The 27,411-nt window shown below is 42.5% G+C and overlaps 1 protein-coding gene across 1 annotated transcript in view; it reads left to right on the top strand.

The window, feature by feature from the left end:
* Fbn2 (fibrillin 2) overlaps positions 1-27,411 on the top strand; it is a 216,978-nt gene that overhangs the window by 158,571 nt on the left and 30,996 nt on the right. Inside the window, exons 34-55 of the mRNA XM_052742225.1 lie at positions 483-608; positions 3,703-3,825; positions 4,666-4,788; positions 6,934-7,095; positions 7,818-7,886; positions 8,395-8,520; positions 9,540-9,665; positions 10,256-10,408; positions 13,447-13,515; positions 14,781-14,906; positions 15,093-15,218; positions 15,677-15,802; positions 17,389-17,505; positions 19,037-19,165; positions 19,600-19,719; positions 22,199-22,324; positions 22,979-23,131; positions 23,999-24,064; positions 24,344-24,469; positions 25,326-25,445; positions 26,464-26,586; positions 27,231-27,362. Coding sequence (XP_052598185.1) covers positions 483-608; positions 3,703-3,825; positions 4,666-4,788; positions 6,934-7,095; positions 7,818-7,886; positions 8,395-8,520; positions 9,540-9,665; positions 10,256-10,408; positions 13,447-13,515; positions 14,781-14,906; positions 15,093-15,218; positions 15,677-15,802; positions 17,389-17,505; positions 19,037-19,165; positions 19,600-19,719; positions 22,199-22,324; positions 22,979-23,131; positions 23,999-24,064; positions 24,344-24,469; positions 25,326-25,445; positions 26,464-26,586; positions 27,231-27,362 — 2,667 coding nt within the window. The remainder of the gene's footprint in view (positions 1-482; positions 609-3,702; positions 3,826-4,665; positions 4,789-6,933; positions 7,096-7,817; positions 7,887-8,394; positions 8,521-9,539; positions 9,666-10,255; positions 10,409-13,446; positions 13,516-14,780; positions 14,907-15,092; positions 15,219-15,676; positions 15,803-17,388; positions 17,506-19,036; positions 19,166-19,599; positions 19,720-22,198; positions 22,325-22,978; positions 23,132-23,998; positions 24,065-24,343; positions 24,470-25,325; positions 25,446-26,463; positions 26,587-27,230; positions 27,363-27,411) is intronic.

Raw genomic sequence — 27,411 nt, 5'->3', positions numbered from 1 at the left:
CCCTTTCCTGCTTTATAGAATTAAGTAAACCACCTTGAAGGTCTTTGGGAAGTGTCTGTCTGTGTAATTTTGGTGACACTTTAGTAGTAAGGAGGAAGCTTTGTTTCCATGGTGTCTCTAATTTCCTTCAAGAAGCTTCAGCTAGGGAAACAGGGAAGTGCATTGCTGTGCTTTCAAATGAATGAACGTAATTCCAGAGCTCTTGGTCATATCTACTAATACTGCTTTGAATACTAATTCGTCAGTGGGTATTAAAGAGAACTGAAAGAAACCCCATCAATCTATATTATAGCTGAGTGTTGGGGTGTAAGTTAGGGAGCTTCCACCTCAGGCCTCAGACGCTAACTCTATGAATGGGATTAATCGTTGCTTCATATTAATGAACACCAACTCCGGCCACTAAAACCGATTTCATTGTCGAGCAAGGACATAAGTGTGTCGTGAAATTTGGAACTTAACGGGGATGTCTTCTTACCCTCCAGACGTTGACGAGTGTGCGGAGAACATAAACCTTTGTGAGAATGGCCAGTGCCTGAACGTGCCGGGAGCTTACCGCTGCGAGTGTGAAATGGGCTTCACCCCAGCCTCCGACAGCAGGTCTTGCCAAGGTGGGTCGCCAGGCTGCCAATTCATTTGCAAGTTGGATCAGCTACAGCAAATGAAACCACGGAAAAGGCTGGAACGGGCTCCACCTGGAAGCAGAATACACAGTGCATGCTGCACATATAAAAGCCGCTCATTTGAGCATGGATTATTGTGTGGAATGAATGATGAGGAAGGCTGGCTTTCATCTCTTATGAAATATTTCTGGCAAAGACCCAATAGTTGGAAATTTAGCTTATTCCTTTTTTTAAAAAAAAAACCATTTTTTTTTTCTCTTTTGTGTCACTAAATGAATGACATGGGACACACCTCTTCAGTTTTTAAATGGTGATCTATTGCCTGCCTCAGCCATCTGTATTTATTACACTCAGTAAAGTCAAAGCAGCTTGTTTCCGGCATTTCCTTTCCTGGTTAAGTCTGCGGTGTGTATGTCTGAGACTGAAAGCCTCCTAAGTCCACCAAGGACTTGTTCACCTCTGCTCGGGGCGGGGGGGGGGGGGGGGGGGGGGGGGGGGGGAATACATCATCTCTCTCCTAAAAATAGGGCTTTGTGTCTGGTATGCTATCTGGGTGGGGGGAATTGATTTTCTCTCAAGTTAGAGATTCATTTCGTAGTACACATACACGCAGTTTGGACCATCAACATGCTATAGGAAATACAATATGTTTGAAGAATGAAAAGAATTTAGTTTTGCTGTGAGACCATGGAACTTCAACCAAATTTGCCATTCATAGAAATCCTACAAAAATTTTGTTTTAAAAAGTGACTCCCTCAACTCCAACTCTGGCTCCTCCTCTTCCTTCTCCCCCCCCCCCAGCTAACTCTCAGGCAAAGATAAAATGAAACAAATCTCAGTCCCTTTCCCTACTGTAGTGTGAAAGAAATGGCGAGTACCAGCACAGACACACAAACACAACAATATCAACCAGACCCAGACAGATTGTGCCGGGGAGACTCATAGCCAAACCTCACCCCACCCCACCATCAGAAAGTAGACCTTAAGAGAGAAATTATGCCCGAGAGACGGTGATGTCTGAGTAGCTAGTCTGCAGTGTGGATTGCATCTGTGCATGGTGGTCGATGAAGGCCCTAGAGGGAGATGGCATTCTTTTTTGATCTGTTAGCAGTGCATTCTATATCGTTAGAATTGTTGAGCACTGGTAATATAAAGGCTGTGTTTTCACCCTGTCTTACATAAGCTGCTGCGTTAGTATAAATGGGGAGCTTTTGGTAGCTCATTTAAGAGTGGCATGTGTGCTCGCAAAGATGATGCCATTCCCTCTCCATTGGCAGACTACCAACAGTTTATTTGCAACCTCCATGAAGAAATTTTTGCTCTCTTTCCTTAGCGTGTCCCAGCAAAGGCAAGACACATTTGAATATTAGCTGAACATTTAACACAATTTGAACAGCCCCTTAGACCTAAGATAATTAAAAACAAATGAGTGTAACTATTTTAAATGGCCAGGAGACCCTCTTAAATTTAAGATACAACTGTTTCATGATAGTGTTGGAAATGACTTATCTACGGAGCATGCCACAATGACTCAGCAAGGGAAGGTGCTTGCCACCAAGCCTGATGACATGAGGTCTATCCCTGGGACCCACATGGTGGAAGAAGAGAACTAATATCCACAAATCACCCTCTCCCATCCACATGCAAGCCATGATGTGCCCAGCACACATGCACTTGCACTTGCACGCACACACTAATAAATGTAATATTTAAAAATCATTTTTAAAGAATTGTTTCCTTAAAAAAGAATGACTTTTCTGGTCAAACGTAAATGTTACATGTGGGCTTCATTCTCACAGTATTGGACAATTTATATATTAAACTGTCCACCTTCTTTTGTGGGTACAAATACATTATTTCTGCAATTCTGTCTCTACTGTTTTGTGCCTTGTTTTCACTTGTTAAGTGTGATAACTTTGTATTTATTGCCCCTTGACTGCAGCCTCATGAGATGGTTTTATAAACTGAGTTTCTGATTTTAGTAGAAATATTTTTTTTAAGATTTTCCATGGGCATGTGTGTTGTGGAGTAGGATGGTATGTGTACGTGTGAATGTGAGTGCTCATGGAGCCCAGAAGAGGGTATCAAATTCCTAAAGCTGGATTTGCAGATGGTTGTAAGCCGTTGAATGTGGCTATGAGGAATCAAACTCAGGTCCTCTGGAAGAGCAGTACGCACTCTGAACTACTGAGCCACCCCTCCAGCTCTGTTAGTACCTATATTTTAGCAAAATACAGAGAAATTTATGGGTATGGATCATGTTATTTCATGGTATAAGGAACACTATACATGTTTATAAATGATTTTATGGTAATAGGTCACATTATAAAATGAACTAAAATTAAGTGTTAAAGACTTTTGACCAATAGCCAGGTGGTGGTGGCACACGCCTTTAATCCCAGCACTCGGGAGGCAGAGGCAGGAGGATCTCTGTGAGTTCGAGGCCAGCCTGGACTACAGAGGGAGTTCCAGGAAAGGCGCAAAACTACACAGAGAAACCCTGTCTTGAAAAACCAAAAAAAAAAAAAAAAGACTTTTTTACCAATATATTTAATATGTAGTGTTATATCGTTTTATATTTCAGTATGCCAATTACAAACTATGTAATGTTTGTATGAATTAGGTAGAATATTTCAATTGTTTTTGCTTTTTAAAATTTCACTAATTTGACGAGTTTGCATTTAATTTTTGTATTCTACTTACGCTGCCTAAGCTGACACTTCCTATTAGAGTATATTGTAATCCAAAACAGTTACAATATTAGACATTTGGGTCTAGGGTGTAGCTCAGTGGTAAAGCCCTTGCCTCGCATGCATGGGTCTCTATGTCATATTCCTAGTACTGCAGAAAGGGGAAAAGGTATAAGATACTCATTGAACCAAAATAGGATTTGTTTTATATCTTGTCCTGTAGATAAGCATATCTAACTTACCATTTGGACTGTTTATCTAGCCGAAGATGAAGTTAAAAAAAAGTTACTGCTGATAAATATCTTAGAATTTAGAAAAATTCATTGTTACATGTTAAAAACTTTAAATATATCTTTGTCAACAAGAGGTGACCTTATTTTTCATGTCCTCAGATATTGATGAATGTTCTTTCCAAAACATTTGTGTCTTTGGAACATGCAACAATTTGCCTGGGATGTTTCACTGTATCTGTGATGATGGTTATGAACTGGACAGGACAGGAGGAAACTGCACAGGTATTGTGAGTCAGGGCAACTGTGTTCTCATTGCTTGACATTCATGTTCTATGCTAACTACATAAACTTTTCAAAATTGATCTGTACATTGGCTGTGCATGTTTGCAAAAAAGAAAAAGTACATTCTGGTACATTTACTTTCTACTATGGAATTTATTTGCATTTAGATAAACAACTTCATTATTTAATACAAAACTAGTAAGTATTCATATATGTGTGTGAACATATGTGAATATTTACATATATTTCATTTTTTCTTAATTTTTAACAAAATGTATTATAAACAAATCTTGCAAATAAAAACCATCATATAACAAAATTAAGCAGACCCAAAGTCTACGGTGAACCTCTACACAGGCTGGATAGCAATTCTGAGCCTGCGGAGCTTCTCACTGGATTCTCGGTTTTTCTTAAGCAGGTAATTTTTCTTCCTCAGAATTGCAAAATTTGATTATTGCATATATATTAGGATATTAAATGGCATTGTTGAAAATGTCATTTTCTATGAGTTCCAGGCCTTTCTCGTCTACATAGTAAATTTCAGACCAGTCAAGACTATGAAGTATAACCCTATTATGTCCCCCTACACCCTCAAAAAAAAATACACACCACACACACACACACACACACACACGCACATGCATGTATACACACATACACATATAAAATCTGCACCATTACAGAACCTGTTTTGTTTATATTGAATCTTTTAATTTTCATTTTGCTGAGTCTTCTACAACAATCTTTAATAACTTGGGGAAAAGGTCCAACCAATTCCTTAGAATAGCACTTTGTATGTAGAAGTAAAGACGTTAACATTGGCATCTTACATGTTCATAGATATTGATGAGTGTGCAGATCCCATAAACTGTGTCAATGGCCTATGTGTGAATACGCCTGGTCGCTATGAGTGTAACTGCCCACCTGACTTTCAGCTGAACCCCACTGGCGTGGGTTGTGTTGGTAAGTGAAAGATAAATGAAATATATAGAATCATCGAGACAAAGTTGAATGTTTAAATTCTCTTGACAATTAACTGTAATATGTATTTGATAAAATTCATTTAAAGAAAAACAGCCTGTTCACTTAAGAGACACACTAGATGATTCTAAGTTTATAATTTGAAGGACAATTTGGAGTACAAAACCAAGAAAGGGGGTAGTAGATATTCGAGTTAGCCAGGACTAAATCCTTACTAAAATAAGCAATAATTTTTTTCAGTATAGATTTTTATTTTCTATAAACTCCATTAAAAATTATTTTAAAACATTAAAGAGGAACCATTGAATGCAGATAATAAAGGACAGTGTTCTTTACTTCTGAAGGATCTATGAACCATAAATTTCTATACTGATTTTATATGCCAAAGATGTTGACATACTGACTCTTTCATAGATGTGTTTATACACATAAGATGTTCATTACATTACTTGTGGTGACACAGATTTAGAAACCAGTTTAACAAACTGTACAGATTTTTTTAATGCAATCCAAACTCTCAAGAAGCTGAGGCAGGAGGATTGCACACTGGAGTCTTGCCTGTGCTGTAGAATAAAGCCCTATCTTAAAACAGATAAATGAGAAATATAAGCATTTGAACATCGTAGAACTCATATGCAGTTTCTCCACAAAGCAAGTGCAATTAGATGTTAAAAGTCAGTGTTTTGCATGACAAGAAGTCATTTATCTAAGTTTTAAATTAGTGCATTAAAACTGTTTTATGAGAACACATGCAAAAGCTACTAGCAGGGAATTTGAACAGTCAAGTGGGACAAGAAAGACAGGAAGGAAGGATAAAGGTAAAAGGGGGGAAGAGGAAGGAAGGGATGCCAAATGAATTCAGAGCTAGCAAGGGAGGGACCATGAGCTAACTCCGTTCTCTACACCCAAGATTTGGCATCAGAAACAAATGAAAATATCGCAGTGTAGCAGCAAGAAGCAGCCAGATGGTTGCGCTGTATTGCAGCCGCAAGTGAAAGGTTCTTTGTGGACTCATAAAGACTTTCAGAATACTCTGGTTAGGATGAGACCTCTTAGGGGTGGCCTGGCCTAAAGTAGTTCTTCGGAAGGATTACTTTGGCTCCAAAGGCCAAAACAGACTGGACCTGGGCCTAGGATCGAAGCTAAGAGATGAGTTAGGAGGCCATTGTAGTAGTCTTGGTTAAAGAAGGTGCTGGTGTCTGGAATTCAGACCCAGGGGGAAAGGCATCAGTGACGTCAGTTGCCAAATATATTTTGAAGATAAAGTTGTCAAGCCTTGTTATTGCCGGTGTGAAAAAGGAATGAGGGTAAGATACCAGAAGTGGCAGCAAGGCTGGACAGCTGAGAAAGGTGGAAAGTTCCATCGACTGAAAACCCCTAAGACTCAAGGACAAGTAGAACAGATCTGTATGGGGAACGAAGAGTATCCAGTTTAATTTCTGGAAGTGTTAACTTGGAAATAACTGATAATACTTGAGAAAAAATAAGCAGGAAGGTTTAGAACTTAGAAGAAAGGTAAGAGAGAATTCTGAACTTGAGATCACTCGAGGGAAAAAGAAAATACTGTTTAAAGCTGTGGTTCAAGATGGTAACTATAGAGACGAGACAGTCTTCCCGGTCGCTGGAACCTTTGGCTGAAGACTCTAGTTTGACAACCTTTTGACAATCTGTGAATGTTGCTGTGAAGATTGAAATAAAGCCATTGGGGGATGCAAACAAAAGGAGCAAAATGAGATTGTTAACATGTCACAAGCTTAGTTAACTTCTCCTAGGTATGTTTCCACGTCTTTACAAACTCAAGATACAGATTAGTTACACCCAGTCTTATTATGTTCTCATTATTTGAAATGTCCAGAGTACCCCCAAATAAGGAATGCCTCACTGTGTTGTTTATTCCCTGGATATATGGAAAACGGTCTATGGTTTCTAGTGACCACCATCTGTCATCATGTCTTGTGGCTGACTCGATCTTTTGAGAAGTTTAAAAACAAAGGAGTGTGTTGTGCAGGGGATTGAGATGTGCCCTCCACATCAGTGTGCAAAATCTTGAACTTAGTCTTTCAGATGCCTTCCTGAGGGGTTCTCTCCATAGCAAGGACCACTTTAAGCTCTTCTGTTGTTCTGCAGACAACCGCGTGGGCAACTGTTACTTGAAGTTTGGTCCTCGAGGAGATGGGAGTCTGTCCTGCAACACAGAGATCGGGGTGGGCGTCAGTCGCTCCTCCTGCTGCTGCTCCCTGGGGAAGGCCTGGGGAAACCCCTGCGAGACATGTCCCCCTGTAAATAGCAGTAAGTATGGAGCCGGAAGAAGAGGAATGGAACATTGCTAGTCCAGGATAGAAACAAGTTGCTATTGTATTGTTGGGGGGGGGGGGACGGGGGGAAGGGCTTTGGACTGTTGTCAGTGGTTCTGCTGAAATCTGCCAAGAGTGTTTTATAGAAAAGGAATTTCAGTTCCTTTCTTCCTATTTTTTTCATTATGTTTTTCATTATGTTCTCTCTCTAAAAAAAAAAAAAAAATCATTTTAACCACAATCCAATCTGAATGGTGATAATGTCGATTCTCCATGGTATCACACATGAAGGCCACTCCCGGGTCTTCTTGGAGGTTGTTAGTTCAAGTCCATAGGTAGATTGTATCCTGAAGTCAGTCACAGGGCACTTTAAATGGAAACATGTGTTCTGATATGCACAAAACCCAAGCCTTTGTGCCATAGACTCCTGACGTTTTTTATTGACTTGCCAAGTCATTTGTGATATGAATTATCTAAAAGGAAGTGTTTTCTTTAAAATAAAAACAACAAAAAAAGGTTTTTGTTATCCCACTGCATTGTCATTGATGAAGTAATGATATTTGGGAGTAAAATGTGATATACATTATTGTACATGCATTTGAAAGGACATGTGGACATCCCCTGAGGATTTGAGTTTGGCATTTGCTGAGCGTTTGCTGATTGTTTTTACCACTGCGATCCAAGAATCAAACTTTGTTTCCCTCCCCCCACCCCCAGCTGAATATTATACCCTGTGTCCTGGAGGTGAAGGCTTTAGACCGAACCCCATCACGATCATCTTAGAGGGTGAGTTCATCCCTCGTTGTCATGTCGTTTTTAATAAGGTAAATGGCTTAGTTTAGAGGGAAGCCGGTACAAAAGTCAGTGTGAAGCCGTGCCCGCAGGATTCTAGAGTGGAATTGCAGGTAGGCAGTCTGTCACACACATGTGAAGCAACAATTTAACTGAGAAGTAGCCATCCGCATGCAACAATTTAACTGAGAAGTATCCATCCGCATGCAACAATTTAACTGAGGAGTAGCCATCCATTGTCAGCATCTGGCGTACAGTTGTTAGGCAGAGAAACTTTGTGTTACATTGTCCCCAACAAATTACACGCAGCTTGCTTCCATTACTCTCCTCAGCAAACAGCAACAAAGGCAAGAGATTCTCAGTCAGAAGAAACGCAGCACTTACCGGCCTCCCTTTAGGTGCACAGATGTCCGTGGTCCATAAGAGCCGTCATGTTTGAAAGCTGCAAACACTGTCTCTTTGGTTGTGATGTTTGTTGTTAATGAACTGTCTCCTCTTGTAGACATTGACGAATGTCAGGAGTTGCCCGGGCTCTGCCAGGGCGGAAACTGTATCAACACTTTTGGGAGTTTCCAGTGTGAGTGCCCACAGGGCTACTACCTCAGTGAGGAGACCCGCATCTGTGAAGGTGAGGGAAAGTGGTATTATTCCCTACCACAGTGTCGCCTCTCATGGCCCTGCATGCTACCGTCGGGCTCTGTTGAGGCTGATAGCTTTCATCTTTTATAACAATGCTGTCCCTTTGTGTAGTGATGAGCTCAGTTTGCAGTTCCTCTGCAATGATTTACTAAAAAAAAAAAAAAATTGAGTAAGATGATTGGTTAAGAATAAATTGAAAATGGAATTTTGAATATGAAGTTAGTTACATGTATATGTTGACAATCAATTCAAGTAGGAACCTGTAAACTTAAATGTGACTGCAAATCAATATTGGTCGTTCATTTCTGAATGTTGGATATAATATAAAGACGTTGAAATGTTGTATGGATTCTTCCTCCCTCCCCTTTGTCACATGGCAGTTATAATTTTATTTTTAGGGGACCGTCTTGCCTCTGGAGGCAAGGTCCATCCTTGTCTTTATTGCTTCAAGTTCTGGCTAACAGTATAACTTCAGTGTTTGTGTGCCGGATGAGGGACTGTTTCTAAAACTGAACATTAAGAATGAAACATTATTTATTCTATTACAGCCTTTAGTTTTGAACTTACTAGCCAAAGGCATCTGAAATGTGACTTACCCTCCATTGAGAACCTTTGAGAGGACTTCTAATTAGAAAGGAGGATCACATAGCCTACACTCAGTTTAAAGCTGCTGTTAAAATTTAATTTGAATGGCATAGGAAAAAGCAGACTTCAAAGAAATTCCTCTTGAAGAATGTGAATTTCCCCAAATGTATATGGGCATGAGGCAATTGTTTTTTTTTTATAGTTCATAATTTTAGGATTGGGAGCTTTTTATCTTTCGTTGTTTTTTTGTTTTGTTTTTAAGAAATATGTTCTTGTGTGGTGTGGTGTAAATGTAAACACATCCTTTGGAGTATTTTTTATTCCTGAATCTTATAAACACAGAACTGTGGTCTGTGCAGTAAACTATACTCTCTATACACTCATAGAACCAACCTAACTCCTGGACATTCTCGCCTCCCCTAGATATTGACGAATGTTTTGCCCACCCTGGCGTGTGTGGACCTGGCACCTGCTACAACACCCTGGGGAATTACACTTGCATCTGCCCACCCGAGTACATGCAAGTCAACGGCGGGCACAACTGCATGGGTCAGTAGCCATCACCGAGATGCACTCACTGCTGGAGTCCAGGTTGCTGGCGTTGCAGCCAGGACACCTCTGTTCTCAGAATTACTGTTCAGAGGCTCCGGAAACCAAATTTAACGAATGGGGAATCGTTATGAGTGAGGAAGTGTGTCAGAGTCCTATGAACTGCTGCTTCCCTCAAGCTTTTAATCTTCCACCACATGGTTACATAGTCTGTAAATCTGAAGTTTAAAGGGGGGGGGGCATTGGAGTTACAGATCTTAGATAATTTTGATTCTCCATGTATATAAAATGCACTTTGTATAGATAAGGGGATATTTAAATTTCAATACTTAATTATTTTTTTCAATTAAATTAATGTTGTTAATTAAATGAATAGTTTAGTAGAAGAAGAATTCATGCTCATTTCCCCATAAACGCCTTGCCTAAAAGCAGGGGCTGTCCATCTGGAAACGATGGAGCAGTTCAGAGAGTTAAGACAGCTGAACATGGCAGACCTTTTCCAGAGTTGTATCATCTCAGGAAAGTCAGCTGACCAAGCACACTGGTCTCACTGCTCCCGATGCCCAGCTGACCCATTTCTCTCCATGTAGACATGAGGAAAAGCTTTTGCTACCGAAGCTATAATGGGACCACTTGTGAAAACGAGTTACCTTTTAACGTGACCAAGAGGATGTGCTGCTGTACATACAACGTCGGCAAAGCCTGGAACAAACCTTGTGAGCCGTGCCCAACGCCAGGAACAGGTAGGTAACACAGCTCACGCTCTGCTCAAGGCTTTGTCTGACACACAGCCACAGCATGTGTGATTATAGCCGGAGGGGCTCAGTTCCAGAGAGATCCCCAAAACATGCATGCTATGACTTCGTTTCCCAAATGACCTGAGCCAAACACTGACTCTTGAGACATATGCCGCATAAGCTCCAAATCTCAAAAGGAGAGGAGCACCATTGCTAGAATTTATAGCATTGGTCTACATGCAACCATCATCAAATAAGACTGGCCATTTATTTATTCATCAAGTGAATTTATTTTGCAACTACTGTTTGTCACTGGGTTCAACATGGAAGGTATAATATTTCGGTAATGTAACTTAAAAGCTAGCAACTTCAGTAATAATTGTTTAAATTACATCTTGAAAAATATGTTTTAAAAAGTATTTGCTGAAGAAACGTTGCTTGAAAAATACGTTTAAAAAAGAATTTCATGAAAAGACTGCAGAAACCGGCTTGTTAATGTGTTCCTTATGTAGCTCCTCCCACAACACAGAAGGAACTTTTACAGGACAATACATCTTAAATTATTTTATTATTGTATGTGTATGGATGTTTTCCTTTGTGTGTTTCTGTGCCTGGTGCCTGCAGAGGCCAGAGGAGGGCACCGAATCTCCAGGAATTGGGAATTATAGATGGTTGTGATGTGCCACGTCCATGCTAGGAATGGGACCCAGAAGAACATGTCTCCAGCTTTTGAGGAAGGATTTTTCACAAGTGCAAATTCCATTGAAAAGAAAAAAACCTCACAGAGACAAGAATAGCAACCGTTTGTCTTTAAATTACTCTTCGTCTAGACCCTAGGAGGCCTAGAGAATAAAAATTTTTCATAGTTACAGATCCTGAAAGCTGACCTGAGAGAAACAATGGGAGGCAGGTTGTGCATTTGTTACCGAATACTGACTCGGCACGCGTTCAAACATTTTACTTAAGAGGATGCGAAAATGAATTCAGGGAGGAGGTGTGGACAGGTGGTACAGGGGCCTTTTTTCAGGGACTCAAATCCAGCAGTGTGTCACTTTCCTCATCACGTGACAAACACCTGATGGACCTGTCTCGGGGACGACAGATGTATTTTGTCTCTTGTGTTCCAAAAGTCAGGACCCATCACAGCAGGGAAAGTTGAGTGGAGCAGTTTGGTCCAGGGTAGCGGGAGCTTGAGGTCCCAGCTTGTTCACCAAGGGTAGACCAGGAGGCAGAGGATGCAGGCAGGAGGCAGAAGCAGATGTGACCTTTAAAGACCAACCCTTCCAGAATGATTCCACCAGGCATGCCCAGCCGCTAAATGCTCCATAGCCACGAACACCGAAACCTCGGTTAAAGAGCCAGAGGCCAAGTGTTCAAAGGGTGAGCTGGGCAGGGGCGTCTCTGACCCATATCGCAACAGTATAAAGCTCCAAAAGTAAAAGTTGAAGATTGCTGGTTTAAGAACATAAATGTCATTTTCTCTGAGAAGACATTTTGGAGACAGATCTATATGTATATCAAAGCCCTGTCACTTGTGTGACCCAAGCAGAGGCTTTACCATCACTCTGTAATGATGCCTTCTCTGGAAAATGGATAATCAACAGTGGTAGGGGCTACTCCCTGTGGGTGTCATGCTTTCTGATGAACTAAGATGAGTGACGACAGCTAGAGACAGACAGGAAGACAGATAAATGGGTGGGTAGGTAGGTAAGTAGGTAGGTAGGTAGTTAGATAGATGATAGGTAGGTAGGTAGGTAGATTAGATGGATAGGTGGGTGGATGGGTGGGTGAGTAGATAGGTAGGTAAATGGATGGATGGATAGATAGATGGATGATAGGTAGGTGGATGGATCGATGGATGGATGGATTGATGGATGGATGATAGGTAGATGGATAGATCGATGGATGGATGGATCGATGGATGGATGATAGGTAGGTGGATGGATCGATGGATGGATGGATCGATGGATGGATGATAGGTAGGTGGATGGATCGATGGATGGATGGATGAGAGAGAGAGAGAGATAAATAAAGATGCATATCTGAAGGTGACCAAGCTATTAGAAAACAATGAATTGAAAACTCTGTGTTTACTGATGGGAGAAAACCACAAAATCCTCACACTGATGTCACTGAGAGTCGCGCGCCATATGCATTTTACCACTACAGTCTTAGTCATACACACTTGCGTCATGACCACCATCCAAAACACTTTGCTCTAACAAATCAATGTTTCTTTACGTTTCTGTTGATTTGGTGAGGTATAGGAAAGAGCCCTCGTAGTCTCTATTTTATTTCTCCAATTTCACTTTCCAAAAGGTAGACCGTAAAACAAACAAATGAAACAAAACTCGGGCCTCACTCTTGGGCCACCTCTAGCCCGTGTCTCCACTGTAAAACCTCTCTGCACATCTGTGCCTTGTGCAATCGTGGCCTCTTTAAATTCAGTTTCTCAATCTTTATAAATTGGATATTTTTGTTACGATTTCAAATTTCTAATTATAATTAGTGTGTGTGTGTGTGTGTGTGTGTGTGTGTGTGTGTGTGTGTGTGTGTATGTGTGTAGGTCAGAGGACAACTTTGTGAAGTTGTTTCTCTCCTCACACTTAGATGAGAACTCCAGGGATCCAGCTCAGGTGTCAGGCTTACTCCATGAGAGCTTCCACAGCTGAGCCACCTAAGAAGCCCGAATTGAACCATTATTAACACTCTTTGTATCACAAGGGGGAAATAATTTTATTGCCAAAGAAATTTTGTCTTCTTTAGTATTTTGCTTACCTTCTCCTGCTATCAGATCAATAAAAAGTTGATGACAGAGATGGCAATGATAGAGGATGCCCAGATCGTTTGCAGAAGCAGACATTGTTATCAAATGTATACAATTACAATTTAAAAGACTGGTTGTGAATATTATAAAAATGCTCTTTTTGCTGAAAATGATGGTATAAATTATGGTATAATCATGGTATGAAAATTATGGTGTAAAGTTAATTTGAATGTGTCTGAGAATGTTAAGAGTGCCTGCCTTTGTTTCTGTTTTAAAGCTGACTTTAAAACTATATGTGGAAATATTCCTGGATTCACCTTTGACATCCACACAGGGAAAGCCGTTGGTGAGTTTGTTCCCATTATGTTTGTGAATAATGCACACATACATATGTAAACATATGCATTTATATGTCACAGTTTGTACGAAAGTGTCTCACAATGTAACAGTAACACAAAATCTAATAATCTGGATTCCAGGCTAATGTGATTAGTTAATTAATTAATCAAGAAACCATGCTTAATGATAGTATTATATTTCATCAGCATTGCCTAGCAATTTAATTATGATGATTACTTGACAATCAAATTCCATGCATACCATGCAAAAAATTCAAATTTCTCTTGCCATGCATATTGTCTTACATGTCTGAACCTTATTTTGTGTTTGTGGGGGTGGATGTGCCTCAGATGTGTTTGTGTGGGTGCATATGCATGTGTGTGCCAGTATTTCTAAAGGCCAGAGATTGATACCTGATGTCTTCCCTCAACACTTTCCACATTATTTCCTGAGACAGGCTCTCTCACTGAACCTAAAGGTCACTTACTCAGCTAGACAAGCTGGCCAGGAGCTCCAGGGATCCACCCATCTCTGATCCCTCCCCTCTGAGCCCTGGGGTTACAGATGCATGCCACTGTGTCCAACTTTTATGTGAACAGTGGGGATCTAAACTCGAGTCCTTATGCTCACATGGCAAACACTAACCCACTGAACCACCCCTCTCTCTGCCCCCCTTAATCTTATTTTAACTGCTAGTTACTCTTTTCAAAAATACATCTTAAGTTTTTTTGTATATTTTAATATCATCCCTTTCATTTGATCTCATTATGAATGTACAGAATTCCCTTTCAGATAAATTGCCTCCTTCTGAGTGGAATTTCAGTTGCAAACTCTATTTTTTCCCTCCTAGTTTAAGCAATATAATTTTAAGTCTCTATGAAGCAATCTACTTGAGTGTGTGTGTGTAACAAAATACATTAACTTAAGGGAACATAGCTTTATCTGATGAATGGCAGCTGTTGGGGCCATCTGACACGACTGGTGGGTGGGGCTTGATTCCTTAAGAGATACACTTGATTTATTACCACATAAAATCACTTTTTGTGTTTGTTTTGCCATCCACCTCCATTTTTCCAAAGCTCTTTAGAGGAACTAACTGCACTGCAGTCTTTAGTTCTTTGTAAGCTATAAGACCATTTATGCCAGTTTGCATCTGACTTGAACAGAGAGTATGTCTTTTTATTTCAGGCTACCCATAGCATTGTTTTAAGGTAAGATGGTAGCTACGTTTAGCAGAAACACATACATTTTACCAAATCCGTTCGATTTCAGACATTGACGAATGCAAAGAGATTCCGGGCATCTGTGCAAACGGTGTGTGCATTAACCAGATCGGCAGTTTCCGCTGCGAATGCCCAACAGGCTTCAGCTACAATGACCTGCTCTTGGTCTGCGAAGGTAATCTGGGATGTCCGTCCTCCAGAGACTTGACTATCTATGCGTAAGTGGCTTTCAGGTGGGCCTCTGATTTTGTACCACCTCTTCGGTAGCGGTTAAGAGTTGCGTGTGGAAGTTGGTGGGCTGAATCTGATCCCAAAGCAGTAGGTGAAAGACTTGCTTACCTGGACCCCATTGCCTTTCCAGACATCGACGAGTGCAGCAACGGCGACAATCTCTGCCAGCGCAATGCGGACTGCATCAACAGCCCCGGCAGCTACCGCTGCGAGTGTGCCGCCGGCTTCAAACTCTCCCCCAACGGGGCCTGTGTAGGTAAGCAAGGGGCTGGCAGTCCCCAAATACCATGGTCGCTGGGTTCCCTGTTCTTGAGGGGCTCCTTGCTTTCTCACCACCAAATACTTTAAGGATGATTTTAGAAAGACTGTCTAACTCAATCTGTGTCGTCAGGCTGAAACACTTGCCCCGTAACTTTCAGATGATTTTGTTGAGAAACGGTGTTCCTTTGGTGGATCTCTCTGGTCTAAAATACAATCCTTGAGGTCCCAGTCAATCTACAAAAAAATTACATGACTGAAAAGAGAGCCTTGGGCGCTTGAAAGGCTCTGCTTATTTTGATTCAGCTGTTCTTCTGGTTCGTTCTCAGCCTGTCTATAATAATTAATAGCAGGTTAGAGAAATGCATCTGTGAAAAACGGAGGAATCTTAATAAAAATCAGATATGTAGAACATGTGTCTTCTTCTTTTGTTTTGTTTTGCTTTTTCTGTTGTAGATCGCAATGAATGTTTGGAAATTCCTAATGTTTGCAGTCATGGCCTGTGTGTTGATTTGCAAGGGAGTTACCAGTGCATCTGCAACAACGGCTTTAAGGCTTCTCAGGACCAGACCATGTGCATGGGTAAGAAGGATATTCCAATCCAGGGAGCGACATGAGGTCGGGACTTAAGGACAGTGATTCTCAGGGCAGCTACCATGTCTCTGCCATGCTGAACAGCCCAAGGCTTTGGGGTAAAAGTTGCAAGCAGGGACGTACCATAGTAGGTTCTTCTGCCCAGTGATTCTCAACATTTCGCTCCAGAAGTTCATGTGGCATGACGTTCATTCAGACAACTCAGGCTAGGTGGCATTTACCCACACAATGCACTTTGAAATGCAAAGGAGTAGAAAGGATGACAATATTAACAATAAACACGTATCAAATATGCATCCTTTTAAGCAAACTGTAGCTTGGGATTTAATGGCGTCATTTAAGCTTTAGCTCTTAAAATAATTGCAGACGTGAATATTAGCAGAGTCTTTAAAAATTCCCAGTAACCAACATAATGGCTGGTTAATTGATGAGAGTGTTGGTTAATATGTTTGCAAAGGCAGGTGGGCAGGATGCCTTGAGGCTGGGACTGCACCGAATGCCTTAACTCTGATGTCAGCAGAGGGCTGTGCCTCTGCCAAAGTTCCTCTCTGTGCTTCATATTTGAAGGAGGAAAACTAAATTTAAAACGTGGTTATTTGTAAGTAGCATGTTCGCTGTGTAGAAAAGCCAGGGGCTTTTTGTGCTCCCGCTCTATAGGGATTCTAGATAATCGCTACTGGAGTGTTAAAATCAGGTTTGAATAGTGTAAAATCGTCTCCTTCATGGAATATATGTGCAACAAGGAGCATATCGGAAAAGCCTCAGTTTACCCAATGCACCCTGAGAGCACCTTCCCACCATGGGCTGCCCCAGAATGACAAGAAAAAAAATCTCTAGTGTTTATACAAAGTCTATCACAGGTTCTGGTCCCATGTGCATGGACTTTGTGGGAAGGTTTGCTTACAGGAGACACAGGGGCCTCCCTTTATACTCTCTCAGAGAGTATAATCTGCCAAAAATAAAAATCTGTGATATTTATGACTCAGAAATTCATATGGGAAAGACATGTCCCTATATTAACAGTTCTTCCATGATAAAGCCAGAGGGAGCCTCAGACCTCTTGGACACAGTTCTCCTAAGGAGCTGTGTCCATTCCTTGTATGGTGGCCCTGCGGGCTGGCCTCCCAGAGCAAGGGTCTACTGTTCCCTGTCACAGATGGCCTTGCTAACTATTCTCACCAGGATTTTTGTGATGCTCATGACTTAAATTCTAAGTAAACCTCTGTTTGGATTTCATTCAAGGGACTAAAGTTTTTGTTATGAAATTAAGATTTATGAATTCTTGAACAAGTGTTAATAATGCTTTAACATTGATAAGCAAGCCTGTTCATTGCCGGTGGCTTTTCTACCCATTGCTTCTGAGAATTGTATCTACCAGTAAGTTAAACTGTTTTCTCTCTTGGACGTTTGCAGTATTTGGTTTGTTCCCCCCCTTTTCACATTCTTAATTTCCTCAAACAAACATGGGACCCTACCGCTACCTTGGGAAGAGTCAGATTAATGACGTAGTGACAGCGAGAAAACGTTAAAGGTGACTGTCTGGTTCTAGACAACAGTTGAGTTCTTCTTGGTAGATGTGGATGAGTGTGAGCGCCATCCCTGTGGGAACGGGACCTGTAAGAATACTGTCGGCTCCTACAACTGTCTGTGCTACCCAGGGTTTGAGCTCACTCACAACAACGATTGCCTCGGTAAGTCCTCCTCCTGGTTCAGCCTTGGTTCTTTTATCCCAGTGGAATGTACAGAAATAAAACCAAAGAGCACAGAGGACTTCTGTTGTTAAACTCGCATACACGGCCAGGAGATCGGCGAAGCCACTGAGCACTCTCCAGTCACCACCAGCCCTTTGTTTCCCTCAGCAATGGCAAGGTCGCATACTGGTTTGAGCCCTCCCTCACGAATCCTGTCTGTCAGGGAGAAAGGTCATTGAGGCACCTGTAAATGGATCAGGACTGATTTATAGTTTAGGCTCTTTGTCCCCTCTAGGTGAGATGGGGGGAGACCCTCTATTATCCTCATGTTACCACACGGATTTTATTAGTTCATTCCTAATTTACAATTGAGCACCAGCATACCTGTGTCCATGTCTTAAAATTTTCTTATCCTTCAGCTCCAAAAGCCTGTATGCCTTTCCCTTCTGCCCACAAAAAAAAAAAAAAAAAAAAAAAAAAAAAAAAAAAAAAAAAAAAAAAAAAAAGCACAGTGAACAGGTCTTGAGATGGCCCCTCAGACCACACCTGTGCTAAATACAGGATTTCAGCTTTTGCTCACACTGACATACCAGTAGGATATGGGAACTGAGGCCAGAGAAGTTCCCCGAGGAAGTGGAGTAAACAGAAGGAAAAGGGCAACACTGGTAACACCTGTGTAGTCCCTGTTTGCAAGGAGCCTGGCACCGTGGGGTGCTTCACAGCATTGTACAACTGTAGCCCATGACTGGGAGGTGTGAGGGAAGAGTCCAGGAGGCCGCCCACCACTGGAGGATCACCCCAGCGCAGCCCCACCTCCTCGTTATCCCAGCTTCCCTATTGATTTTCTTTATCCTTCGAAATTCTGCAGTCTCGAAAAGGATTTGCAGCTAAATGGGTATTTTATTCCACTTCCGGCCGGTTCTTCTGTAGGTTTCTCAGTCCCTCCTGTAGATAGGGAGACCCAGGAGGCATCACTGATGCCATAATCAAAATGCAGTCTCCAGAAAACACAGGCAGTGACTCACTTGTGTTCAGCCCACGGCTTCCCTGAAAAGCCAGCACGTGTGGTCTTCTTTGTGAACTGTGCATGTTGTCAGCCATCCTACACTTCTTAGCAGGACTGATTCCTGTGTCTAGTTTGCTCACTCTTCTGTCCTTTGCATCAGATCCTGTGTCCAGGCAAAGGATCTGCAAATCATTCAGTCAAGTTACATCCATAGTCCCCTCTCCACTGTCAAAAGAAAGACTTTTCCATTGGAAAAAAATAAATAAAAAGATTCACCTTAAACCGTCAAATTTACCTGTTTATAAATTTTTTGACTTATATCTCATGTCTTTTAAAAATCGAGGAGGCCCTGTGTGAACTTTTAGTGGTTCCGTCCTTAAAATGTGCCATTTTCTTCTCTTGTTAGTAAAGTACAGTGTAGACCTTTGGTAAATGGGTGCCACCAAACGTGTTTTCAAGTTTCAGCTAGTGAAACGGTACAGTGTAGACGCTCCCGCTGAGACACTGACCGCTCTCTGCTTACAGACATAGACGAGTGCAGCTCATTTTTCGGCCAAGTGTGCAGAAATGGCCGGTGCTTCAATGAAATTGGCTCCTTCAAGTGTCTGTGCAATGAAGGTTATGAACTCACACCAGACGGCAAAAACTGCATCGGTAAGAAACTAAACAGGGGGTCATCTTGATGGCCTTTTGTCCTGTGAGACAGCATGAACCCTGCAGACTCACTTCGCTTATCCACATTTCATCGCCAAATCACAGGGCTACAGGGACCTGTGACAGGGACATTTATTTCAGTCTAAGGTATTCACCACCAGTCGGGAATGTATCCCTGGGAGAGTTTTTATTGGGGACAGTGCCTGAGGCTATGTCTCAATAAAAGGACATGAAGAAACAAATCAAAAGAATTGGCAGCCTTCCTCCTAAGAACCAGCCACGATATTGGAGGAGTGCAGGGCATCTTTGTCCACGGTGACCCAGCAGACCGGAGGGCCCGCGTGGAATCTGTGTTACTCATCCCGCAAACAGATGAGTCTGCGATGGTCGCCTCGTGTCTGGGTTACATTTTTTGGTCTTCTTTCTCTCCAAAGATACTAACGAGTGTGTCGCACTTCCTGGCTCTTGTTCTCCTGGGACCTGTCAGAATCTGGAGGGATCATTCAGGTGCATCTGTCCCCCCGGATATGAAGTGAAAAGCGAGAACTGCATTGGTGAGGCTTGAGTTCATTCGGAGGTCACGGGGTGCGCGGGAGAAGAGGCTTAGTAGAGGCTGTACGGAGACCTCAGACCCAGCCCGTGTGTGCATGCCGGCCTCAGGACTTAAACGTATAGCTGCCTGCCTCTGTGTCACTGAACCGTCACAAATGGTTGCTTTGCCGAGTGTTGGCAGTGAAAGCGTAGGGATGTGGGCTTGTTTTCATCGACAGAAATCTTATTGCCAGTCAAGGGTTTTTTTCATTATACTCAGTATCTGTGTCCTGAATGTCAATAGAGACTACCCGTTGAATTTTTAAAATGTCTACAATGTAATCTTTGGCACACGATTTTAAAATAGTTACTAAAGGTGTCCAGGCTCCTGAAAATATGAACCAGAAACCGTGATGGTTCTCTTGACACGTCCCCTCTTGGGAAGGCTTTCGTTATACAAAGATAGAAACTATGAACCCCTTTGCCACAGCAGATGTCTCCTGCAGGAGCTTTCGGCACAGGAGAACACTGTACAGCCTCAGAATGCCTCATAGGCACGAGGGAGGTGACCTTGGTACAGCTCGCTTCATTTCACTTCTTGTGGATCGTTTTTTACAGCATGATTGACATTCAGAAGCAGCGGTGACTCAGGGACGCTTGGCTAGCACAGAAGGATTGCTAAGGATATGTTTGTCTTTGAGGTTTTTCATTCTCTCACCCTTGGCGTGATCCTAAAGATAATAGTTCTGCTGTTCATATTCAAGGCAGTGACAGAGGAAAAAGGGCTGTTGGCGTCATAGAACCGAGTTATATTTCAGACCACATGATTAGATAGTATGCATCCCCAGTCATTCTGGTTGGTATGTATAGTTTATTATCAGATTGGATCTTACTTTCCTAGCCAAAATAATAGTGGCCATAGTTGAATCATCTTGGTAGAAAGTTTTTTGAAAGCTTACGATTCTCTACCATTTTTTAATTTTGTTTTGGTAATATGGGAGAGAATTTTTTTTAATTTGTGTATGTGTGCATATGGATGAGTTCACAACAAAGTATCAAGGAAATTCTATAGTCCATCAATCCTTTCCTTTAAAACTATCAGTATTGGCTACATAGTATGTATGTGTTTATGTGGGGTGTGTGTGTGTGTGTGTGTGTGTGTGTGTGTGTGTGTGTGTGTGTTATATGTGTGTGTGGGGGGAAACATGGGGAAAATATGTGTGTGAAATGTACATGTGTGTGTGGTATATAAGTATGTATATGTGGTATGTTATATGTGTAGTATGAACATGTGTGTGTGATACATGTGTGTGGTATATGGGGAGTATGTTGGGGAATGGTGTGTATGTGTGTATGTGATGTGTATTGAGTATGTGTATGTGGGGAGAAGTATGTGTGTGGTATATATGTGCATGTGATGTATGTGTGTTAGAGTGTGTGTGTATGTGTGTGTGTGTGTGTGTGTGTGTGTGTATGTGTGTGTATGTGTGTGTGGTGGAGGGGATATATATGTGTGGTGTATATATGTTGTATCTAATTTGGGTAGATATTTGTGTGTGTGGTAAATGTGTACATGGTGGGAAGTATGTGTGTGTTATATGTGTGTATAGTGTATTTGTGTATGTGTGTGGTGTATATGGTGTATGTGTACATGTATGCATGTATAGATGTTATTCCCCTTGTTCCTTTGAGACAGTATCTCACTGAACCTGGAGTGAGGCTGGCAGGCAGCAAGCCCCAATGACCTGGCCCTGCTTCTCAGGGTAGGGGGCTACAGGCGCATGTGACCAACCCCGGCTTTTAATATATGGTCTGGAGATCTAAACGTAGGTCTTCATGCTTGCACAATGATAGCCATATGGGAATAGATATACAGATGTTTTCGGGCACCATAGCATCCTAGAAACCTCCGCCTCATTGGAAGCACCTGCATCTGTGATTTCATTTCTTTTATATTGTCTTTCTTTAAACCCTGTTCGCCGTGCAACTATTATCCTCCTCTGAAAGCTGGCGAAGAGGTGTAAAGTAATTGGATGCCAACTGAGGGTGGGTAGAAGGTACTGAGGAGCAGGATATTAGGCTACATGCTAATTGTGTATAGGCATTAAAAAGCCAGAGGTATCCTCTAGTGAATTTCCAAAAGAAGCGTTTGGGGGGGGGGGGGGCATGAGTAGAAGCCATTTGAGCACCCTGGATCTTTGAGGGATATAAGTTGGTCACATCACATAGGCAAGTGTACCCCACTCCTAATGATCCAAGCTCAGGACTTGGAGGTGGACGTGGGAAGCTCTGGCATATAAGCTGGCTGAAACTAGATATTATCTTTCACATTTAAGAAGAATAATTTATCTTAAAAGAGCAAATTAGCTATGTACACAGCATAATCTCTAATTCCATTATTAAACATCCATTAATTAATGGCTGTTGGCAGTATGGACAAGTAGATATTTTCAGCTATCAAAGAGAACATTGGTTTGACTAACAAACTCTGCTGTTCTGCAGATATAAATGAATGTGACGAAGACCCCAACATTTGCCTCTTTGGTTCCTGCACCAACACCCCAGGGGGCTTCCAATGCATCTGCCCCCCTGGCTTTGTCTTGTCTGATAATGGACGGAGATGCTTCGGTAAGCTGTGGCATTGACTTCTCTGTCATGACTCTCCTCTAGACGGTTTGAACATGGACAGTAAAACATCATGCCAGGGCTTTATTACATAAAATATTTGTCTATTAGCAATAGACTGTCTGCAAGTACAACACAGACTTAGCAAGAGTGTCTCAAATGGACAGCTTTTAGAACACTCTGTTAACATTGTTAGGACATATGTTTAGATTTTAGGCTAAAAGAGAAATTGTCTTGGTTTACCATTTTCATTTTGTTGCTGGCATGGGTTGTTATTTATCAGTACACGAGTTGCCTCAGGCAACGTTTAACTTACTGAAACTTAAATTCGTTGTTTTTGGACAGCTTTAATGTTATAGTGAAGGGGAAAAAAAAAGAGACTGTGGGGATATTTTCCCAACTAAGGCTGATTTTACAAATCCCTAAACACATCGTAAAAAATATTTTAGATATAATAACATTTTATATGCAGATCAATTTCAACTAGCAAATGAAAGTGACCCGTGGAGACGGTCCAGGCCTGTGTCTTAACTACTGATCTAGCCTGTACCTTGTGTCCTGCTTGTGAGAAATAGTCTGTCAGAACCAGGTGTATCCCCACCGTTCCGTCTGTTTGAAGAGCAGTGAGGACCTTGTGCTGTTTGCTTCCCCGATTAGATACGCGCCAGAGTTTCTGCTTCACCAACTTCGAAAACGGAAAGTGTTCTGTACCCAAGGCCTTCAACACCACCAAAGCGAAATGCTGCTGCAGTAAGATGCCAGGCGAGGGCTGGGGGGACCCGTGTGAGCTGTGCCCCAAAGACGACGAAGGTGAGAGTTACAGCAGAGAGAACTCTGTTGTGACTGTGTGGAGGGCAAGATTATACCTTCAGATAGAGCTGTCAACTGTTCCAGAAGCAGCTGCTCGGCAAGACTTCCACCAGCGTTTGCTTACATGCCGCATATGCTCCGAGATGGCCCGCTTACCTTTCCTCCCAAAGCATTGGCATCACTTGTGTTCTGGAGACTGAACCGCAGAGGCAGGGCCAGAAGATGCCAGAAGAGGGTGGGAATTAAACTTCACATGACGCCACAAGTCCCAAGCTGGGGGTGCAGACGTGTCACTTGGCAAGAGAGCGTAGGCCTAGTGCCTACAAGGCTGGGAGTTTGATCCCTACCACCAAAAATGAATGCACACCGATAAGTAAAATCCTATGTTGCTGTAGTATCATGGGCTGTGATTCTCAGACGATTACATCAAATTCTGAGAAGTGAAATCAGCACCTTGGCCCAACAGTTTCCCATCAGCACCGGTGAATTGTAGAGTTTAATTCCCAGCAAGATCAACCTGCAGTGGATCCTTATCTTAGGGGTGGCTTCTGTGTGTAAAAGACAGGGACCTTTTTGGACTTCCTGATGTTAGACAGAGCCAGGTACCCTAGGAGAAGCTCAGTGTTGGTTTTAAAAATAAGTCATGGCCACATGGCCAGGTGCAGTGGTGTGCGCCTTTACTCCCAGCACTCAGGAGGCAGAAAGCAGGCCAATCTCTGAGTGCAAGGCCAGCCTGGTCTACGTAGCAAGTTTCAGACTCTGTTTCCAAACAGAAAACAGAGGAAAATTGTTAAAGGTGAATTTGTACAGGGTTAACTGGTTCTTAAAATGAGGCGCTTCAGTAATGGGGAACCTGTTTCTCTGTAGTTGCGTTCCAGGATCTGTGTCCATATGGCCATGGGACAGTCCCTAGTCTTCATGATACACGAGAAGGTGAGCTTTGACAAATAGGTGGATTTTTTTTTCATTTGTTTTATAAATCATGCTAATTTTAGTATGCCCGATAGTGTATTATATTTAAAGTATGTATGTAATAGTTTATGGACCATGTATTATATGTGTATCATATGACTGTACTTATGTGTGGAATATCTGTTTTTCTAACAAAAGAAAGATTTATATTCCATTCATGTTAGATGTGTGTTTAGTAGATGTGGCTGTATTAGCCTATCTTTTATTATGAGGAAGTTCATGGGCAGTTTTATATTTTAGATGTCAATGAGTGTCTTGAGAGCCCAGGCATTTGCTCGAATGGTCAGTGCATCAACACTGATGGATCTTTCCGTTGTGAGTGTCCAATGGGCTACAACCTGGATTATACTGGAGTCCGGTGCGTGGGTGAGTATTGGCTCTGGTTGATGGAGTTTGAATGCCCTGTTTTATTCTCCTGTGAGCCCAAAGGGTGCTTGAGCAGCCTCGGTGGTGGTGGTGCTAAGATTTAGAAAACCAAGATGAGCGAATAACAGTACCTTCACTTCTGCATTTTCCCATGTAGCTTGGTTCAAGTGAACCAAGTATCTGAGTTTCTCAGTATCTCTGCCTTTAACCAAATGTAGCAACTCAAAGGCCTTGGGATGTCGTCCAATGATAGATTATATATGCCTTGCATGCACAAGGCCTGGGTTTGGTCCCTAGCATTAAAAATAAGCAAAAAAAAAAAAAAAAAAAAAAACAAAACAAAACAAAACATTATTCAGGCCAGGTGGTGGCGGCGGCGGTGGTGGCGGCGGCGGTGGTGGCGGCGCATGCCTTTAATCCCAGAACTTGGGAGTCAGAGGCAGGTGAATCTCTGTGAGTTCAAGGCCAGCCTGGGCTACAGAGTGAGTTCCAGGACAGGCGCCAAAGCTACACAGAGAGACCCTGTCTCTAAAAACCAAAACCAAACAAAAATAAAAACATTATTCAATTGAAAAAGGCCTAACTAGGAGAATTGTCCATTTTATTTCATGTCTTTGCACATTTCTTCTTGAGGCAAATGTCCACATACAGCCTCTGGATTTGTGACCATTGCAGAAAGCATTATCCTCTGAGAGTCAGAGCCCTGCACAGTGACCCTTCAGATCCTCCGCACACATAAAGACTGGCCAAGGCCTGGGGGAGGAGGGGGGGGGGGGTCACAGGGGGCGGGTCGCTATGGTTCCTTCAGATCCTTGGAATGTGTGTGGGACCCCGCACACCTTCCCTCATTTTCCAGACACTGACGAGTGTTCTATTGGCAACCCCTGTGGGAATGGCACGTGCACCAACGTGATCGGAAGCTTCGAGTGCAATTGCAACGAAGGCTTCGAGCCAGGACCCATGATGAACTGTGAAGGCAAGTCGAGCTGCCTTGGGGATGGCCTGTTATCTTCCTTCGATATGCGGAATGTGTTGTAGAGAATTATTGCCATCTTGAGTCACCGTGTTCTTCTTCTGTTTATACTCTTCATGAGTGCATTGTCCTTTACCTCATCCAGCGGTCTCTGTCACTGTCTTACACACTTGTCTGTTGGCAGCAGCACCTGAGTGGCTCAGGCCTGGCATCTGTTTTTTTTTTCCCTTTAAGATCTGCTTACATTTGCCCCATTTTGTGGCTTTTCAATGTATTGCTTAATTTTTCAGTTTCTTCTCTAGATACTGGGAATGATACATTCTGGGCTCGGTTACCTTGCTTTGAGGAATGTTGACGCTTTTTTGTCTTAGCAGAGTTAACTGGTGTAGGCACAAGGGCAGCCTGGGTCGAGCTTGTGAAAGCTCAGATTTCAGTTCAACTCTTGGAACCAAGAAGCTAGCCTCTGAGTTTTGTCCCACATATGCGTGGCACAGTCAACAGCCTAGGCCACGTGCATGGAAAGGAACAAAGTATATCACTTCTCTTTTCTGGCACTCCTTTCCAGAATTCCCGTTCAGCCTTTAGCACCATGGTGGCCTCAAGGTTCTGCCCCCTGGAAAGGATATTAAGAAGTTGAGATTTAGCTCTCAGGCTGCCACTGCCAGGATAATGGTCACCTGCAGGGTAGACTGGAAGAAGGGAAGAGGGAGGGAGTTCAGAACATGGTGATTAATGTTAGTTCCTGCAGGTTCTCAGCTCCAAGTTTTCACTCCTCATCACTCAAACTCCAGGGAACCTTTGCAGTTCTTCCAGCCTAGGCTGTTATCTTGCTGGAGGAGGAGTTTGCTAGGTAGTATGTTTTATATACCGGAAGTGAAAGTTTTATTACCTTGTTGCTTCCTATATGATCTGCAAGTAAACACACTAGTGTTTCTTTAAAGAAACGATTTGGGGAGGGCGGGAGGGGGGGGTGATATCATGAAGAGTCTCCCTCTGAGCTCGCGCCCATTTCTTTGATCAGACATCAATGAGTGCGCCCAGAACCCACTGCTGTGCGCCTTCCGCTGCATGAACACTTTTGGATCTTACGAATGCACGTGCCCAGTTGGCTATGCCCTCAGGGAAGACCAAAAGATGTGTAAAGGTAAGGGAAGAGCCGCCGCTTGACTTGCTCCATTGGGATGTGTCATGCTTTGGGCATTGTCTTCTTCTGAGCAGCTTTCCTCCAGGGCATGACAGGAAGAAATGTGGCAGCTTTGCTGTACATTTACTTACCTGGATAACAGTACACTTAAAAGTCTATGGACGAGGTGGCTTAGCATCCCATTGTTGTCATACCCACGGACTCTTTCTGAATTTTTGTTTGTTTGTTTGTTTGTTTTGTTTTTCGAGACAGGGTTTCTCTGTGTAGCTTTGCGACTTTCCTGGCACTCACTTTGGAGACCAGGCTGGCCTCGAACTCACAGAGATCCTCCTGGCTCTGCCTCCCGAGTGCTAGGATTAAAGGCGTGCGCCACCACCGCCCGGCCCGGACTCTTACTGAAAACAAAGGTTATCCTTCCCAGAACTCATGTAAGGACCAGTCCTGAGAATGTAATACATCTGAACTAGAGCCAGCTGTTCAGAAGACTGGGCTACTTCTTTCTCTATCATACCAAATGACAGCATGATAAGGATCAGAAGACCAGAAATAATGACTGAAAATTACTAACATATAGCCTGCTAAACAGAATGTGCTATTTCTATTTTTTTTTCCTTTTGATACCTATTTTAACAAATGTCTTCTAGATCTGGATGAATGTGCCGAAGGGCTACACGACTGTGAATCTCGAGGCATGATGTGTAAGAATCTGATTGGCACCTTCATGTGCATCTGCCCCCCTGGTATGGCCCGCAGGCCCGATGGAGAGGGCTGTGTAGGTAAGCTCCCAAGGGTACTCTCTGTGTGAGCGGCACTCTTGCTCCAAGC

Source organism: Peromyscus californicus, unplaced genomic scaffold (genome assembly GCF_007827085.1).
Source record: "Peromyscus californicus insignis strain IS unplaced genomic scaffold, ASM782708v3 Scaffold_17__1_contigs__length_78620276, whole genome shotgun sequence".
In the NCBI taxonomy this organism is placed as follows: domain Eukaryota; kingdom Metazoa; phylum Chordata; class Mammalia; order Rodentia; family Cricetidae; genus Peromyscus; species Peromyscus californicus.
The sequence above is the reverse complement of the archived record's forward strand: the minus strand, read 5'-3'. Positions and strand labels throughout refer to the sequence as shown.